This window comes from Chelonoidis abingdonii, chromosome 2 (assembly GCF_003597395.2).
Source record: "Chelonoidis abingdonii isolate Lonesome George chromosome 2, CheloAbing_2.0, whole genome shotgun sequence".
Taxonomy (NCBI): Eukaryota; Metazoa; Chordata; order Testudines; family Testudinidae; genus Chelonoidis; species Chelonoidis abingdonii.
The window spans coordinates 176,832,980-176,854,096 of record NC_133770.1 but is presented as its reverse complement, the minus strand read 5'-3'; the positions used below and the strand labels follow the sequence as shown (position 1 = coordinate 176,854,096).

Here is a 21,117-nt window from a genome sequence, read left to right as displayed (position 1 = left end):
TGCTGCTGAGGCTGCTTCATAAAAGGCTTTGCCTCCTACTCCTCAAATCTAACTCATGAGTGCCGCAAGAGAGAGCTGGAGGAGTCACAGTGAGCCAGACCAGCTGCCACTACCAAATCCTGACTAGTCACCAAGAGAACCACCAGACTGAGACCTGCTCCTGCCACTGAAGGGGTAGGAGAAGCAACACTAGATAGAGTGAGGTAGGAGCAGCACCACGAGGGTCCTACAATTTGAAGTGAAAAGCAGCATTGGGAGACTCTGTATGGGAATTGTGGGCAGGGAATGAGGTTACTGGAGTAGGAATCTGAAAAGCACTGTGGGTGGGAGGAGGCCAAGGCACTTGAATGGGCAGTAGTTATGAGAGAATTGTGTTTTGTTTAAGGAGGTTTATTTCCATCTGTTTGGGCAGGAGGGAAATTGCAAAGACCTTGAAAATGGAGGGCACTCTAAAAGTGAATTGAAGTCAATATGAGTTGAGCTCACTCAGTACCTCACAGAGCGCTCTCTCTCTCTCTCTCACAGACAGACAGACACACACACACAATTACCAAGAATAAACCAAATTTCAGTCCATTAACATGGCAACAAGGAATGCACTTGGTGAAAATATGCATTTATATGCAACAATATATTCTTCAAATAATTTCACAATTTCAAGTTTATGGTTATATGTAACCAATCCTCATCCTAACATGTAAGTTAGATATGTGAGCCTCAATTCCCTATCAAAAGCACCAGTTACCCTATTAATAATCCATCTCTCTTGAATGTACTGCTTAAGACACAAGAAATAGGGGCTTCCAATTTTCTTTTCTGTTGTGCTAGCTGCTTTTTAAAAGCACTGTGATACTCAAAAGTCCTGTCACAGATTTCAGAAGGTATAAGGAAAAGTGCTATAATTTCAGACTCTCCCTCAGTACAAAGTGTTGCAATCTCTTTGTACTATTGCATTTGTGTGTCTTATGTTAGCTTTTACTGAAAATGGAAATAGGAAATGCAGTAGTAGTAGACTCCTAGCTTCAGAGCGCTTAGGAGTCAAATATGGTTTCTGCCGCTACAGTGTTTCTGTTGTTCAATTACCTAGGACAGCATCTCCCAAACTTTTCAAAGCTGATCCCCTGTTCAGGAAAATGAAGCTAATTTCACCCCTCTCCCATGTGTTATCAAAGGCCTACACTTTTTAATTTGCACATCTTCCGTACTTCTCTCCCATCCCAACATCACTCTGGAAAATGAAGACTTAAGGCCCAATCATGCGCCTAATGATATCAGTGGCAAACTCCAAAGAAATTAATGGTGCAGGATCAGATCCCCCACCTCCATGTTCAAATCTGCCCCAATGAAAAAAATTTCTACAAAATGCAAATGGATTCAGTGCAATGTAAACCCTGTCACTTTTTCAAAAGCACTTCACAGACAAAAGAGAGTAGCTATAGACACACACAACTAGAAGATACTGGAGGCGCAACATAAAAAAACTCCCAATTTCTTTATTTAAAAACTACATTAAAAACCATCACCTTTCCCTACCAAAAAATCAAAAATACTCAAGAATCCAGAAATCTATACCAATGTTTCCTTTCATTAACACAAACTAACCATAGACTACAAGAATATTCATTTATTTCTTTCAATTCCATCAGTTTTTTAAATCACCCTGAAGGTGTCTTTTCATGATTTTATAAAACCTAATATTATTAAAACCCTTCAATACACAAAACAGCTCAAAAGTGGTATGTATTCTACTTACAATTCCCAAAGTCATCGTTAAAGTAATAACAACCTGTCATAGCCTTTGTAAGATGAAATGACAGCAGTTTCAAAAATGACAAACGAGTTTAGAGATATACTATGTTTATGAATTTACTTGGGTTGTCACTCAAACATTATGAATATTACTATAAGAGATTATCAGAAAATTGAAGCCAAATGATGCAAAAAGACCTACATCATAGAGAAGCTGTTTGGAACAATATGGAACTAACAATGGGTCTCCTGCATATGAGACCACCCCAACATCTGACCTTCAAACTATCCAGGACATTTGGATAAACTTGCTTTTGGCTAAACTTCCTGTCATGACTTAAGATACACAGTCCAGGTGGTGAAGATATAGGGGTGATCTCAAAAAAGGAAATGGAGGAGAGCCATCTAGATTTCTCGAAGGGTTTATTTTAGTTTATTTATGAAATATGCAACATTAAAGTTGTCTCTTCTTGAGAAGCAATGTTTTCCAGCAATTGCAAGGTGTGCATCTACAGCTTGTTCTGTCTTTTACTGGGTAGTCTAAGTAATATCCCATTTGAACAATCCCACACACTTTCTGAAGGCTGTGCTGAAGGCACTTCATTATTACAGTAGCACTTAAAGGTCTAGAACAGGTCAAGGCTCCTTCATGTTAGGTGCTGCATACACATGTAGTAAAAGAAGTCCAATTCTTGCCCCAAGAACTTACAATCTTGAGCCCCAATCCTACAATAGCTTATGCACGTGCTTAACTTTAATATCATTAGCAGCCCCACTGAGCTGAAGCAAGTAAACAAAGGAAAGGGAGACAACAGTAAACATATTTTTTCACAGAGTGGATCTGTGCACAATTTCTAGATTTATTTTGTTTGTTACTGGAGGCAAGTGACCAGACCAGTGTCAGTAGTCTCAGTTCACTAGCAGTATAGCCATTATCAGTTAGCAGTGTTCTATATGTATTAAGGAAGAATGGAGTCTTAGGGAGAATCTGAAGGAAGATAAGGATCCTGGTCTTGAATTTGGGTCCCCTGGCAACTGCAGCAGAAGTCCATACTGCAATGTTCTGTACCTCGTGGGAACACCCTACACCCACATGTTCATCCTTATAATATGATTGTGTGGTACCTAATACAAAGTTTGTCATGTTGGGTGTCTTCGGAAGGCTCATGATGTTCTGAGCATTGTTGTTATGGTGATGTTATAGTAATTGTTGTTATAGTAATATTATAGGTTGTAATTTCATGTTTATAGTTATGAGGCTGAAAATGTGTCTTCATGGCTTAAAATAAGGTCAGGCAAAAACCCTCGAAGAGCACAGGGGCAGTTCACACCTAATCAAGGCATTATGGGACAAACCCAGCCCAGCCTCACAGGAACAAAGGATGCTGGCCTAGGCAGCAACAAAAGGATCTGCTGGACTCTCGAGTGAGTCACCCCCCTTCCTTTGATAAAAGGGACAGATGTTTGCCATGCTCTTCCTCTCTCTTTCACCTCCATCTACAGACATCACCACCAAGAAACTGAAGCGCTGATCAAAGAGGAGAGCCCTGGCTGAAGGGCAACCAGCCAGCCTGTGGTGAGAAGCATCTAAGTTTGTAAGGGCACTGAAAGTGTTAAGGTCAGCTTAAAATGCGTTTTACTTTTATTTCATTTGACTAAATCTGACTTGTTATGCTTTGACTTATAATAATTTATAATCTATCTTTTATAGTTAATACATTTGTTTGTTTATTCTACCTGAAGCAGTGCGCTTAGTTTGAAGAGGATAACAAGCCTGGTACAAATCAATTTCTTTGTTAAATTGATGAACTCATAAGCTTGCGGTGTCCAGGGGGCATAACTGGACACTGCAAGACGGAGGTTCCTAGGGTTGTGTCTGGGACCGGAGATGTTGGCTGGTGTCGTTCGGCTGCACAATCCAAGGACCAGCTTACATGCCAGAGGCTGTGTATGAACAGCCCAGGACTGGGGGTTCTCACAGCAGAGCAGGGTAAGGCTGGCTCCCAGAGTCGAGGATTGGAGTGACCTAGCGGATCACCGGTACAGATAACACCAGAGGGGAACGTCACACATACACCCTCTTTTCCTTTGTTTATCAGATTGGAGCATTTAACATTTTAACTTTCTCTGGTAAAACCTAACTTCTTTGTACACAAACGTGATCCCTTCTGCAATGATCAGAAGGATAACAATTATTCTGACTTTCACCCACTGTTGACAGCCATTTTTATTCCAGATTTCCCCATATGATATTTTTAAAATGTAGAATCTGTGTAGCAATCAAATGTATGGTACCAGATAGAAGGTGTACCAGTAATAATTATTCTCGAGTGTGCAGGCTTTATATTTTGTGAAACAGCTTCATAAAGACAGCTCTCAATTTTGTCCATGTGCCTAAGAAAAGACAACAATGACTTTATGACAGACAACAATAGGCAGATTGTGGCAGTTTTGTAGACCTGTATTATATTACTGGAGTAAATAGATGATCCTTTACACTCTCCTCACCACCTCCTCAAAAAATAAAAAAAAGACAGAGTTGCTAGGTGTGCAGTATTCATTGAAGTTACACATTTATTTTGCATAATTAGACAGAGGTTAAATTTTCCCCCCCTCACTTTCTAGTTTCAGAGAACCTCCACTGCAGCCCTTTATATTTTGAGTGGTATGGTTTTGAAAGTGACCGGGGTTTCTTAGCACAAACTGTACAAGGAAGCCTTAAAAATTATTAAAGCCAAAATTTAACATTTGGAAACGATCTGAGCTTAGGAGAGATCTAAAGTAACTGGAAAGTTTAAGAATTTTTCATAGTTCAAAGAAAAATGTTTTAATAATGTTGAATTACTCGGATGCTCTGAACAAGTTCAGCATTCTAATCCCATCCAAACACTAATAAAATTTTTAAGTGTTTCATTAAATTTAAATTGCACAGTGTAAAGAAATTTTAAATTAATATAACACTTATTACAATAGGCCTGCTGTATTGTTTAGGGTCTATCAGATTTTCTGATTTAAACCCTTATTTTTAAAGAGTTTACAACTTGACTATAAAAAGAACACATTCTAGATTGAACTTTGCATAAAAGTTCCCAGGCAAAGTTTTTAGCCAAAAATTTCAACCCAAAAAATATGGATCAGAAAATGTTAAAGTACTAAGACAGACATTAGTGATTATCCATATGCCCCCACCCGCCAACCAATAACTAACTTTTATATTTTTATACTGATACTTTGATTAGCGTCTTTGAGTATTTAAAAGCAGAAACTATCTTTAACATTAAGTTGCTACCATACGTGGTCAGCAGTTTTGTAGATAGAATATTTGTGCTTGAATGAGAGCTTATTCCCACTGATAGCCCAGGTTTTGCTTTCTGCTTGATCCTGTGTTTGTCATATCACAGTTGTTGCCCGGGAAGTGAATTGTCTAGTGCTCTGAGTAGGGATATCAAGTTTGGTTGGTTTTAATAAGCCTCCACACTGCCCTGCTTTGTGGTCTTGGGTAAATCCCAGCCTCTCTGTTCCTCATTTTCTGCCTCTGCAAAGATCAGCAGGATTTTTTAGCAGGATCTTCAGTGCTAAAAGCATGAGCATCTACCTTTTGAGCTAAAAGACTGTGGCCCAGCTTCTCAAAGGTATTTAGGCCCCTAACTTCCATTGGCTTCCGTGAAAATTAAGATACTAAATACCTCTGAAGACCAGGCATATGTCTGTAGCCAGAAGCACCAGCAGACACAAACCTCCAATGTACACCAATTACTATAAGGGAACAAAGACCCACGTTCTTTTAAGATGGCTTACAATGACACATAGCATTTTTCCAAAATGGGTTATGCTCCATAAATGGCCCATGCTCCATAAATGGCCCACGGCTTCACAGACTTCCAGTGTAAACACCCACTTCTAAAATTGTCACTATGATTTCAATACCCAACAAACTACTTTTCAATTAAAATTCCATAAATTCCTTTAGTACGCACAGCTGACCCCAATCCCACAAACGAACCCATGAAAGAGTACCTTTGTGCCTTGATTTCAATAGAACTTTACACATGCAGCCTGAGACCTGAATAATATACGCCATTAGCTGATTCAATATGAAAGAATGCAATGGCCAATACACAATATGTACAGTAACAGAAATGACAGTACATTGTGATAAAATAACTTTAGTCTGTTAATAATTTACATTTGATATTTATTCATATTCTAAGAAGGGACTATAAGAAAATAAGTCCTGTCTCTATAAAGGCAGATAGTGAGCAGGATTCAGACTGACAGAGCCAGAATGACACGATCATCAGGTTAGAGCACAGAACAGACAACAGCCCTTGGAATAGGGGAACATGAGCAGAGACTGCTAACATACGACTGACATAAGGAAAGGAATTTTTTAAGCTGTATAAAGGGAGCAGAAGCAACAGTAATCTCAAATTGTTTATCCTAAGCAATAACCACAATCTTGAAAGGATTTGGGAAACATACTAGGAACATTACATGATAAACAATCAGATCATCCACAGAGCACACATGTCTAAATATCTGTGAGAGACGGGAACTTGAGGAAGAGGGTGAAAGAGATCAAACCTATCTGAAGGGTATATCAAGTGATGTTTTCAGGCAATCTCTTACTCACAATTCTCAGTTTAAAAGAATGTGGACTTAGTGGCCTTGTCTTTTACAGGGATTTGATCCTCTCACATGATGCATGAGAAATGCCTAACAATTACACATAAGAACAGAGTATAAAAGAGGCTCAAGGTGACAAGCACACACATTGTCATAATGGCAACCTGGAGTCAGGTATTTTGTTTTATTTTGTTTTAAGAGACTCCAGCATAGAACCCAGGATTTATATGAAGGTTAATAAACATAACATTTAAGAATATACAATGCTAAACTCTGCTTTACTTAATCAAAATCTTTTTACAAACAAATAAATTATAACCAAACGGGTCTCAACAGTCATAGTACCATCATCATTGCATTGATTTCAAATATTAAATGATTAAAAATCACTGCAAGTGGAAAATATAGCTCCAAAGAACACGGTTAAATATCCATCTCATTTTAAGACCCTAAAAAATCAGAATCTGTGAAGGAGGTTTGCTGTCTCCCAGTGATAAATGCATGGGTTCTTTAGGTTGTTTGAAAATGTATCCATCAAAGTCTACTTCAAGTTTATTTGGATATTATGTAGTTGTGGTGCAGTAATACATTGAAGCCTAGGCTTAGCACAACACAGCTCTTCTTTCTGCTCTGGAAAGCAAGTGTATCACTTTGGTGAAAATCTACCACAAGCATTTGTTCTTGAAGAAAGCATACGACTAAATAACACAAATTAGATTTCTGAGCAACAAAAGTCTTCTAGATGAAACATGGAAAATTGACTCTCTGGTTGTAAATAGTAGCCATAACGCTAAAGAAACTCCCTGCCCTCCAAAAGCAAAACCTTTTTTGAGGATTTCAGTTACACAAATGTGAATAACCTTGGCTTTGTAGTAAGCTCACCTTATTAGAAACAGCTTTGAACTGTTTGATTAGATGCAGATCTACCATACTGCTAACTATTATTTATATAGCCCTGTAAGTGTGCAGGATGCTTTACAGGAAAACAAAAAGACACAAGAAGATTGCGATCTAAGGCCCTGATCTTGCAAACAATTATCCATGTGTTTAACTTTACAGATGTGATTGATCCTATTGATTCTAAGGGGGGTGACCTATGGCAATAAAGCATAAGAGTCTGCAGGATCAGGGCCTAAATTATATTTAAACAAAGAACCAATAAAAACGCGTGCATACGACATCTTGCGATTAGCTGTGGCAGACAAATACAGGGGAAGTAGTATGGGGAGAAAAACAGTAAGTGCTGGGGTCTACATTGTGCCAGATAGTCACATCACTTAGGAGAGAAGCTATAGAGAACCAGAACAATCCTTTAGGATGATGAAGTATGTGACCCACTCTACATCCTGCCAGTTCCATCATGGTCTCAGCTCTCTGAGAATTATTTGTTCTCCCAGGAATGCCATAGAGGGGGAACATCTGGAAGCCTGCATTCAGTAGAACATAAATATTATTGTGCCTGTCCTAGTGCAGAGGTGGAACTGGGGTTGGGGGAAGGGTGGAGGCTCCTTGCCCCCTCTTCTCCATGTACCAGCACAGGTGCAAGTCCCGAGCTGGCGCTGGGACTGTAGCATTGTTTTCAGGAATATACAGATCATATAACTTATTTTGAATGTGTTTGTGAGTTGAATTTTATAATTTTCTTTTGTTTTTATATCATTTAAATTTCTCACTGTGACAGAGGGCTGGAGTTCTGACAATTTCATGGAAATGGAAAACTGACAACAGAGATTTTAAGAGACAGGAGGGTGATTCAACTACTATAAATAAGAAAAAGAGACATGCAAATCTCAAGTCAATCATCTTGACTGTGAGGAGAGTCCAGGAAGGTCAAGATGGCCTGTGACATTTTAAACTTGGAGTCAAGAAGTAGGGGAACATCCCAAAAATGATTAGGGGACAATAGTTCTTGCATGGGGGACAAAATAAGACTTCTGTATTCCTTCCAGATGGTACTCCTGATAAAACACTCCTGTGAAAATGTTAAGGTAACCTTACCCTGATATGACAATGAACTCTATACCAATGACTTGGTAAGTAGGCTGGAAGAGGTAGAACATCTCTGAACACAGAAAGAACGTCTGGGCCAAGCTGAGAAGGGATGGTCATCAGAGGGACTCACTTTTTAGAGACGTGAGATTTTCCCTTTCTGTAACTAATATAAAGGAAGCCTGTCTCACTAGGCTTTGTGAAGTTTTCAGGGAAGAAAACAGTTTATTTTGTTTTGCTACCATTTCCTCCCTATTTTTAATGAATCTTGTTTATAAAATGTGATTATATGACTCACAGACTAGGTTACTTCACACAGACTGCCTCCAAAGAAAGCAAAGTTCTTCAGCTTCTAAGGAGAGGTGCTGAAATGCAAAGAGTTCCAGGAGCCTGACTTACAACACAGTGTTTGCCAAAAGACATGGACAGACGCATCCTCTCTCAAGAAGATATTTTGCCTGGGGGCCGTGGCAGGCTAATACAGGGGGAAAGCTGAAGGGCCATAGAGGAAATGTAAGTTAGCAGGGGTATGGGTGGACATTCTCTAGTGGATTATCACTGATAGGCTTGATGTCAAAGTATGTTTCAAGAAGGGTTTAGAATGAAGATGGACAGGTGCACAAGAAGTAGATTATTCCAGTCATAAGAAATGATGTGGAAGAAGATTCCCAAGTGGCAATGAAATGCCAGTTAATAGCTGTACTTAGGGCATAGGTTCTGGAGGCACAAACTAACAAAAATCAGGCTCTGCTAAGAGCTCTTTAGCTAGTCAATGAAGCCTTTGAAATGGGTGGGACTGGATAGAGAGGGAAAGGAGACCTGGAAAATATGATAATGAAGTGCCTCTCGAGGACAGTTTCTGCTGGGACTCCTGTGGTGCTCCACCAGATTTTAAAACCGTCCTCCTGGCAGAACCTACAAGAGAGCATCATGGCAGTACCTTGTGCCCTCCCTTGAATCTGAAACCCTTCTCCCCCTCTTTGAAACTGCTTCCCCTGCAGGCAAAGAGGGTACAACGTACAACTCTCTGCACCTGCTGGAGTGAATCCAGTTCATAATGTTTATTGCTCAGATAGTACGCAGATACAACATTTCCATATTGCCTTGTTATTAGAAATGAGAGATATTAGAAAATTATGTCATATCTTCTAAAATAAGTTTGAAAGTGAAGTTAGAGAAAGAGAACTTGAGGTTAAAGTGAAATTAACCAAAGACAGCTATTTTGATGCACAGGATGAATGCTTTTAGTTGCAGAGAAGTGGAAATAATGGTTCACAAGGTATATTTTGTAAAGCTGATCAGGTAACAAAAGTCTCAAGAACTGCTACTTAGTGATAGGGCAAGTCCAACAGATGGTGGTCACTGTGTCACAGTCATCGTATCATTAAGCTGAACAGTATTCTTTTGTACATTCTAGTCAAAATATCATCTCATACAGTCTCTTCTTCTTTTGAGAAATCTGTGCTTGTGTATTTTTTAAGCAAATTCACTCAGAAAATTGAATCAAATTAAAAATAATTACTTAAAAAGATATTGTACAACAATCACACACTTGAAGAGGTCTTTTCTGCAAGGTACTGCAGGCGGTGATCCAAATGCAAAATCTAGCACTCAGAACGTGTTCATGTTCATTGGTGAACCTGGAAATCTTAAACTAATTATTCAGTTAAACTCATTCTAACATTATTTTTAATTGTATCTTACAAAAAAGAGATAATTCCTCAATGTAATGACACAATATTTATGTAATTATTAAAGTATGATATAATATTAGTTACAAATATGAATTAAAAAACACTTTTTTTGCACATAGTTGTTCCAGAATGCCATGTGTGAGAGTACAAGAGAATATGGGAGGTAGTTGTAGCATTCTGTGGTACTGTGTCATGGGGAATGGCTGCCCTGTACCACCTCTGTTGGCTGAGTGTGACATTGCCTGCCTCATTTTCCTTCCCAAAGATGAAGCTCCTTAGCTCTCCCCATATATGTCACTACTGGAGACGTGGCTTAAGCCTCCAGGCAAGTGATAAACCAACATAGTCCCTTGCAGGGTAGTAGAAGTCCAACTAAAAATTCCCAAACATTTTCCTGTGCCCTTCAAGGCTTCTCTTCAGCCCGGTCACTGAGGCCTTGTTCCCAGCCCCTTTTTCCTAGGCTGCCTTTGGGAGTCTCTTCCCTGTTCTGGTACAGAGCTCTTGGTCCACAGGCTGGTTCTCCCAGATTACTGTTCTCAGATTCTTATGTCTTTCCAGGATCTGGTACACATTCTGGGTTCCCAAGATGGTTCGCCTGGAGTACCTAGCCTTTTGCAGACCCTGCCTCAGGGTCCTGCACACTTCCCATGGGTCCCACTCCAGAGTGAGCACACTCTCAGGCTTTTTATAAGGTATCCATTACTCTATCACTTGACCCTCGTTAGTCTGTCCCCCTCAGGCTGGGAAGAGACTAATTAATTACAGCACAAATGTAACTGGCCCTATTTCGCTCTGACATACTGTATATAGCATGGATTCCAAGAAAATTAAATACAGTGACATGCACTCCAATGATACGCATGCTACATACCACTTCATGTTCCTAGCATGTACTATCATCTTATTGGAATCCGACATCTTCGTGAGAGTAACCATAAACTAATGTAGATTCCAAAGCAAAGGAATTATGTTAGCTGATCACAATATGTGATGTAGCATTTTGTGTGGCTGTTTCATAGAATCATAGATTAGGGTTGGAACAGACATCCGGAGGTCATTTAGTCTAAACTCCTGCTCAAAGCAGGACCAACCCCAACTAAATCATCCCAGACAGGGCTTTGTCAGGGAGGTCTTAAAAACCTCTAAGGATGGAGGTTCTACCACCTCCCTAGGTAACCCATTCCAGTGCTTCACCACTTAACCCATAGACTCTCAACAGGCTTTTCTCCAGTTTCATACTGGAGCTCTGAGCAATCATACCACTCTCTTACATACAGTGCAACTCCTCCAACTTTTCTTCTGTGCCTGTCCTTCCTGAACAGTTTATACCCATCCATGACAGTGCTCCAGTCATGTGAGTTACCCCACCAAGTTTCTGTTATTCCAAACGCATCATAGTTCCTTGACTGTGCCAGGACTTCCAATTCTTCCTGCTTGTTTCCCAGGCTTCTTGCGTTCGCGAACAGGCAACTAAGATAACTAGCTGACTGCCCTACCTTCTCAGTATTAATCAGAAGGGATGATCCATTGAGTAATTAAAATTTTAAATTACTGGTTTATCATCTAAACCACCAATATATGTGTAATTGGGCATCAGACAATGCTATTGCCAGTTAAGATGATGACCACGCTAGTTTAAGGTAACAAAATTGTCAAGAACCCTATTATATGTTCGGAAGCCATAAACACATCACAAGAAACAGAGAGACAACTAGCTACTGATCAAACACTGCCCACGTGTTTCTTATATTCAGGCCTCTAACCTGTTCAGACTAGTCCACTATGAAGTCTGTTATTTTGTAACAAATTATTTGTGCTCCTACTTTACAATTTCGATGTTCATGTAACCATGATTAGCTTCTTAGAAGAATGTGGAATTTGGAATCCAGAGTATGGAACCTAGTATTAATGATTAGATAAACGATATACAAGATAAGTGTAACAAATTTGATAGGATTCTTTATCAAGACAGGAAAAACATTTTAGCCTCAAGTGAAAATCCAAGCAAACTGATGGATTAGCCAGGATTCCATGGTGTAGATGGAGAACATTGAGAATAAAATATATTTAATCATAGATAGCAACTGCTGAACATTCATATTCTCTCCCCCTGCCCCAGTTCATATGTTTCTCTTTTTATTTCTTCTGCAACTGCATTAGATTAAATATCTGTTAGGACAATCAATTCTAGAGTGCCCTATGTAAAGATCTAAACGCCATTAGATTAAACTGGCAGAAATGCTGCCGCAGTAGAAGCCAGTCTTTTCTAGGATATTGTATTCAATTTCAATATTCAGCTTCAATTAGAAAACTTTGTCCTTCGAATCTGCATAATAATATAAGGCTTTTGAATTAATCATTAAATAAACAGTAAATCTGTAAATAAATCCTGTCAATTTAATAAGATTTACTTCATACTGAAAAACTAGCTATAATTTACATCATAAAGAAGGTTGATCATGCCATCAGTATAATCAAAATGTGTATGTTACTTTTTTGTGTGCAATTTTACTTAATTACACTTAAAAAGCCCTCTACAGTTAAAAGACTGTTACGGTTGCAAAGTCAAGACACAAAATTTAACATATGCCAGAATTAAGATTACCTGTGCAATCTTAATCCTCCAATCCTCCTCCTTGTACATATACATTATGACACAGTCTTTAATTACATGATCACTTGCTATTTTTAAACACAGTATCCCTGTCTCATTCAGTTCACAGAATGGATGGTGCTCACTGATTGTGCAGCTATTCAATATTTTGCTTTCTCCTCACTGTTCAATGTGTGGTTCCAGGCCTTATTTTCTGCACATTATTCAAACCCTGCTCTGAATTATTAATTTCCTCCTGCATGCTTCTATGAAACTAATACTATGAGTATTTGACAAATATTAATGAATTTATTTTCACAACCTTCTTTGAGATAAAGCTGCACTATCCCCATTTTACAGATGGGAAACTGAAGTTCAGAGAGATAAAGATCAAAAGTGTACACTGGATGCCCAATGCCTGATTTTTTCCAGAATGCTTAGCGTTTTATACAACTTTATATACTCAAAGCACTGTTTCCAGTGACGTCAGTTGCAGTTGTGAGTACTTAGCCCCTGGATCTCAAGCAGAGCACCAAGAAAGAAAAAGGAACACACGATTAGTAGCCACTTGCAAAATGGTTTGGTTTAAGTGACTTTCCCAGAATCACATACGAACACTGTGGAAGAGGCAGGGACAGAATCCAGTTCTCCAGGGCAACACTCAGCTGTCTTAGCCATGAGACTGTCCTTCCTGCTCCGCAACCCCCTGCCTCGTTCACCGTGCACCTTCCAATTTCTGCAACAAATGAGGCAGGCGTCCTACAGACAACAGCCTTCTTCACTACAAAACCCTGATTCTTCCGCAGAGCACCATTCATCCTGTACAATGAATAAGACAGGAACCTTGGTAGGGTGTGGAGGGGGAGGAAATAGCATGTGATCATATAATTAGAGGCTGTATCATAATGCATATGCATAAAGTGACTGAATTAATGTTGAACAGCCGATCTTAATTCTGGAATTTCCTAAACTTTTGAGGGCTTGACTTTGCAACCTTAATATTCTTTTAATCTAGATGTGTGTGTAACTTCCCTTGATATTTTATGAAAGAAAACTGAAAAAACATCACACACTGACTTCTACAAACCCAGTTCTTGGAACCAGCTGAACTGTTTTTGTTGAAACTTATATCTGAAGCAAGCATGCAGAATGGAAAATTTCAGCCCAAACAATTACATTCTGGCAAAACTAGATGCATCTGAAAACAGGGTTTATAATAATACAATATAATAGAATCATAGGACTGGAAAGGACCTCGAGAAGTGATCTAGTTCAGTCCCCTGCACTCATGACAGGACTAAGTATTACCTAGACCATCCCTGACAGATGTCTATCTAACCTGCTCGTAAAAATTTCCGATGATGGAGATTCCACAACCTCCCTAGACAATTTATTCCAGTACCACCCTGACAGTTGGGAAATTTTTCCTAATGTCCAACCTAAACCACCCTTGTTGAAATTTAAGCCCATTGCTTCCTGGCCTATTCTCAGCGGTTAAGGAGAACAACTCTTCCCCCTCCTTCTTGTAGCAACTTTTTATGTATTGAAAACTGTTATGTTTCCTCTCAGTCTTCTCCAGATTAAACAAACCCAGGTTTTTCAATCTTTCCTCATAGGTCATATTTTCTACACCTCTAATAATTTTTGTTGCGTTTCTCTGGACTTTCTTCAATTTGTTCACATCTTTCCTGAAATGTGTCACCCAGAACTGGACACAATACTCCAGCTGAGTCAGGGCTAATCAGTGCGGAGTAGAGAGGAAGAATTACTTCTCATGTCTTGCTTACAGCACTCCTGCTAATACATCCCAGAATGATGTTTTCTTTTTTTGCAACAGTGTTACACTGTTGACTCCTATTTAGCCTGTGATCTACTATGACCCCCAGATTCCTTTCCGCAGTACTCCTTCCTAGGCAGTCATTTCTCAGTTTGTATGTGCGCAACTGATTGTGCCTTCCTAAGTGGAGTACTTTGCATTTGTCCTTATTGAATTTCATCCTCTTTACTTCAGACTATTTCTCCAGTTTGTCCGGATCATTTTGAATGAATGGGAAGTGTTGAGCAACCTTAACTAGACGACACTACCAGTTCTTCCCATGATCCTACTGAGACAGACAATTCTGCACCGCTGAAGTTTTTTTTCTCCCCCTCCTCCAATGGCATCAACTTTTGTGACAATCTTGGGTAAAACAGTTAAAATCTACACATTCAGTTCAATGACTCAAATCAGATTTTTAAATCTGCATTAGTAAAAGATTACTTTTAAGAGCAGGTATTAATTTCATCCAGATGCGGTATTAAAAAGAACCATGATGGCTTCACAAATACACTTCTCTCATGAATCACCAGATTAATTAACTGGACATTTTTAAATGATTCAGTATCACAGAACTGCACAGTAAGACGTGTCCTGCCAGTTCCCAGTCAACTAGGTACTGTTATTTTATTCTGATCAAGCACGTTTTTTTTTTAAATCTCATACCTGGAGATGAACTGGAAAGTATTAAATACTTCATAAGTAATAAAAGGGAAGGTCCTGAGACTAGTATTTCTCTGTTGTTTGGCATTGTTGAACCAAGGGTCATGGTAGATTCTCTATCTTTAGCAATTTTTAAATCAAGATTGGATTTTTGTTTAAAAGATATGCTATAGGAACTATTTGGGGGGAACTTTGATGGCCCATGTTATACAGGAAGGTGGTCAGACTAGGTGACCACAATGGCCCTTTTTGGCTTTGGAATCTATGAATCCTTCTGCATTTTAATTTTTGTTGCTAAACTACTGTGATAATGTTACACCTACACATTTTCTTATAACTTTCACCTTTTCAGAATTGCAGTTAGGGCTGTTAAAAAGTGACCAGATTTTTACAAAAGAATTCCAAAAAATCCCAATGAATTTCAAAAGAAAAAATGGCAAAGAAGTCTTTCATAATCATTCCATTATATATTAGCAATGAAGCAAACTAATCATGAAAAACAAGCATTAAAACATCAATGATAAAAGATGCTATACTCATTTGAAAAGAGATTTAGGAATTATAAAGTAAAATCTCTGAAAAACAAATTTAAATGAAATCTTGGTAAATGTTAAGAAAAACCAGATGATAAAACAGTTTGTAATTAAACATCAGATTTTTAAATCTCAATTCATCTCAGCCTCTGTTAGAATAATTACACAGCTATTACACAGATATTTACCTGTTGGAATGAGACAATCTTTCCAATCAAAATATCCTGCATAAATGCCAGGTTCTAAAGAGCCAACTATAGGATCTGCCTTCAATTCAATGTAAATTTCAAACAGCCTTTGAGCCAACTCCTTCAATGATTCCATACTAATCTAAAATCAAAGCAAAAAGAAAAGCACAGTTATCCACTAATTATGAAAGCAAGAATAATAATCAACAATTTATGATTTGTCTTCTCTTTGATTTTTAGGAAACATGCCATAAGCTCACAACCTTATAATTTTAAACAATCTCTCTTTGACTGGAAGAATTTCCATACTAGATCACATCACTGGGCAGACTAGTCCAGTATCCCTTTTCTGACTGTGGCTAGTACCAGATGCTTCACAGAAAGATGTAAGAAACTCCATAGAGGAGAATCATGGAATAACCTTCCCATAAGCACAATTTCTTCCTAATTCTGTCATTTAGGTATTGATCCTGCATCACTGAAGGCAATGGGAATTTTGCCAGTGACTTTAGTGGGAGCAGGATCAAGCCTTTAGCGGCTGGCTTATGTCCTGAAACATGAATGCTTAAAATCCTTATATTTTTAACTCACCTAATGTAACTGTGGATTTTTTTTTTATTATTCATTGTATATAAAGTTTAATCCTTTTGAAAAATTCAGTTTCACCATAGAGATCTGTGACCTCCTAGCAGCTTATTCAAGGTTCATTGCAAGTACTATTTTAAAAGTATCCTTGTACAACAAAACAATAAGCTGCAGCTCTTTTGGGTACAGTATAGAACGAGGATGTGCTCTTCTTTCCTTTGTGTGAATACAGCTAAATACAAACACTACAATTACTGAAACCTCCCAATAAACCAACTAAACTGTGAAACACTCTTATAAAAAGATTAGTCAATGAAATACATGTATGTGTACATTTCACTTGCTCACTATATTTAAAGACTGTATCTCTTTCAATACTGTACAAGTATTTTCTTCTTAATATAACTACACAAGACAGCTACTAAAAGTAGTTGAAAGTTAACATCCTGATATCACCATGATAAACAAGTCATGCAGAAAATAACATGGACCCACTTGTTGAAGATATTTATGTTTAAGAGCTTATCAGATTTCAAGGTAAAACTTTTTATATGTCACTCAGCACGTTTCTCAGTCACTGTGAGGTTTAGGGACTTCCCCTCTCACCTGACCACCTCTCATCCTAGAAGGCTCAAAGACCAACCCAGGAGAACAGACGTAAAAGGCAGGGGGAAAAAAAAGCACTAGCACTTCACTGCCTTCTTCCCCGGGAGACTTATCAGATTGGAGTCCCTGTGCTGAAAACCACTTGAAGATTCATTGACTGAAGCAAGGAGAAAATCATTGATGCTTCTGTTGCTCTACCTTCTCCTACTACACCCCTAATCTGTTCCTGAGCACTGTAAATCACAAATCACTGGGTACTGATTGTGGTCTAGATGGTGAGAGAAGGTCTCTTGAGCTAGATATGGGGAGAGAAACAGGAGTTCTGGAGGGGAATGTGAATATGGGAGAAAGCAGGTATATTGGTGGGGGCATGGAGGCTCCCAGCAGCAGAGGAGTCCAATGGGAGAAATTGGTGCTCAGGAGCAGCATACACTAGTGCTTTCCTGCTTTCTCCACCTAGTGAACCTCCTGAGCTGTGTCAGAAGTGAGTCCAACAGCTGAGAACCACAAAGGACCATAAAAAGGTGCTCAGGAGATTGGCAGGAGGGGAGCATTCATGAGGGCAGGGAGACGTGGGCCTCAGGAAAAAGTCAGGGATGCAATTCCTTCCCTCCCCACCACCCACTTCCTGTGGGATTTCTGAAGTCTGCAAAGGGGAGAACCCTCACCCTACCCCACCTCTTCCTGCTTCTGCCTGTGTGAGTCTTAAGATTGGCAGCCTCCCTCATGAGCCTTTTAATAGAAAAAACTCCCTTGCCACCCGCATGGACAAGTCTCCTAGTGACAGGTTACATTTTCAGATTTATCTCTGTAAGGAATAGTGACAGTGATTTACTTATTTTAAAATACAAGCTAAGGTCTCTATTTTCATGTCCATGAGCCAGTCATTCCTACTGATGTTCCAATTCAAAAGCGAGGAAGTTTAGAATCTAAAGAACAAACGTTTGATCTTGTGCATAAAAGCCATAGTTTTATATTTCTCTGAATTTCTGTTTTTTTGGGGGGAGGGGGGGAGGGGAGGATCAGGCGGAGGGAGGGCTATGAAATGGCATACTTACCTAGCCCCTTTTCCACTTCAGTTCATATTGTATAGAACAATTCTACCTCAGCACCAGATCTAACCTACTAAAAATGAGACACACAAGGTAGGTGAGATAATACCTTTTATTGGACCAACTTCTGTTGATGAAAGAGAGAAAGTTTAGAGCTCCAAATATCGATACTGAAGGACATTATCTCACCCACCTTGTCTCTCTAATATCCAGGGAGTAACATAGATACAACAACACTGCAAACCACTAGTGTTTTTTATCGTTTTTTAGTGTGGATCTTAGGGTGGAGGTGTGTGGAGTTGGAGGTTATAATGGAAACTCATTTGTAATTTTAATTATGGAGCAACAGCTCAAATTTATATTCCTACTTTCTCAAGCATTAGTTCATTCTGCCTTTTATTTCACCCTTATCTTCATTCTGCAAGCTTTAACTGACTCCATATATTATTTGTTTGCTTCTATTCTTTCCACATCCAGTACAGTTTTGGTTTGTTTTAGCCATATGACTATGCTTGGTTCTTCAGCCAAATGCCCTCCTACTTCTGGAGTTCTCAAGAGTTCAAGGCTGGGTCTCTGTGATTTGGAAAGAACTGTGTACAGTTACAAGACTCCATAAGAAAGAGATGTGTGCATTCATCTTCAATTAAAATTATATATGTATGCAAATTAAGGTGGCACTCAGGATCCTGGGAAGCTGCCAATTCGGCCCTTTGTGCTATAAAATTTGCACATCACTGATGCAGAGCCAGGTTTTTAAAAAACAGTGGTCAAGTAATTTGATTTTAGTCATTCTATGGGCAATGAACATCATGTAACTTAGGGCCTCTCTGATGCCCACTGAACTCAATGGTAAGGTTTCCTTAAGTATCTAATACCCAAGGGAATTCCCCTGACTCACAAACATCAGAAAGAAGCATTAATATTCCCACTAACCTATAAAAAAGAGAAGCATATTGAAATCAATCCAACTGGTAACATTTAGTGATGAGGTCACCCTGGCTGCAATTAGTGAATCTTTTGGTCTTTCATTAAAAAAGGAGGATTTCTTTTGGTCAGAAATGTTTTAGACTATTTCCACCTTAAAACGAAATATTTCTGGGGCAATCAAGAAGATAATGCTAATTAGGTTAGATCTTACAATCCTGACTGAAGTCAGGATCTGCTCTGTACTTCCTAGAACTGTTAAGTTAAAAAATCTTTCAGGGCTTTGGCAGGTTCCAAGATGTGTAAAACTCCTCGCTGGAATTACTTGATTACATCTACAATACAGTATGGTGCATTCTCTTGATTTGGCAAAGACAGATTGTGCAAGAATAAGGTTACGGGCTGTGGTTGTTGGTTCCCTCGTCTAAGCTTATCTGTGATACTGCAACACAACAGTGTAATTCTTCTTAACTATAGGAGAAAGGAGATTTGTCAGTAGACAGTAGCTGTCACTTCCTACACTTCCGTTTATCTGCACTCACTCCTGAATGGCTGAAAATAACATTTCATCTGATAATGCATCTGTGTAAACCTATTACAAGAGATATGAAAGACTGAAGGTACTTTGAACGAACAGAAAAAAGTACAGTGACTATAAATGTTGAGTGTCTGATGGCATTCACATGGAAATATGACTAGATGAGTCAGCTCATAGACTTTAAGGTCAGAAGGAACCATCATGATCATCTAATCTGATCTCTAATCTGTCTACGAGGAATCAGTGGACACAGCAACTCCCAAAAACTACAACTGCAGCCAATGATCCATCTAACCCAGCATCCTGTCTTCTGGCCATGGCCAGGACCTGATGCTTCAGAAGGAATGAACAGAACAGGGCAATTATGGGATAATCCATCCCCTCTCAGCCAGTCCCAACTTCTGGCAATTAGAAGTTCAGGGACACCAAAAGTATGGGGTTGTGTACCTGATCTTCTTGGCTATAGACTTTGATGTACCTATCCTCCATGAATTTACCTAATTCTTTTTTCAACCCAGTTATACTTTTAGCCTTTACAACAGCTCCTGGCAACAAATTCCACAGGTTGACTACACATCGTGTGAAGAAGTACTTTGTTATGTTTGTTTCAGACCTACTGCCTATTAATTTCATCAAGTGACCTCTGGTTCTTGCGCTGAGAAGGGGTAAATTACACTTCTCTATTGACTTTTTCCACACCATTCATGATTTCACAGACCTCATCACAACCCCCCCACCCAGTCATCTCTATTCTAAAGTAATCTTTTTTGATCTCTCCTCATATGGAAGCTGTTTCATATCCCTAATCATTTTTGTTGCCCTTCTCTATACCTTTTCCAATTCTAATATCTTTTTTGAGATGAGACAACCGGAACTGCACGCAGTATTCAAGTTGTGGGTGTACAATGGAGTTATATAGTGGCGTTGTGATATTTTCCCTCTTATTGTTTATCCCTTTCCTAATACTGTTAGCTTTTTTGACTCCTGATGCACATCAACCTGGTGTTTTCAGAGACCTATCCATGATGATTCTAAGAACTCTTTCTTGAATGGTAACAGCTAATTTAGAGCCCATAATTTTATATGAATAGCTGGGATTATTTTTTCCAGCGTGAATTACTTTGCACTTATCAACATTAAACTTCATCTGCCATATTGTTGCCCAGTGACTCAATTTTGTGAAAATCTGCACACTCAGCTTTGCACCTAACTGTCTTCAGTAATTTTGTACTGTCTGCAATTTTGCTACCTCTGTGTTTACCCCCTTTTTGAGATCATTTATGAATACGTTGAACAGCACAGGTCCCAGTACAGATCATCAGGGGACCCCAATATTAACCTCTTTCCATTGTGAAAACTCATCATTTAATCCTACTCTTTTCCTTCAATCTTTTAACCAGTTACTGATCCATAAGAGGACCTTTCTTATTATCACAGCTGCTTACTTTACTTAAGACTCTCTGGTGTTGTTGACACCCTCAAAGAATTCTAATAGATTGGCGAGGCAGGATTTCCCTTTTCAAAAGTCGTGTTGACTCTTCCCCATCATATCGTGTTCATC

The 21,117-nt window shown here is 38.9% G+C and overlaps 1 protein-coding gene across 1 annotated transcript in view; it reads right to left on the bottom strand.

Annotated features, from left to right (window-relative positions):
• Positions 1–21,117, bottom strand: part of EXOC2 (exocyst complex component 2) — a 195,337-nt gene that overhangs the window by 31,175 nt on the left and 143,045 nt on the right. Inside the window, exon 23 of the mRNA XM_032798411.2 lies at positions 15,852–15,993. Coding sequence (XP_032654302.1) covers positions 15,852–15,993 — 142 coding nt within the window. The remainder of the gene's footprint in view (positions 1–15,851; positions 15,994–21,117) is intronic.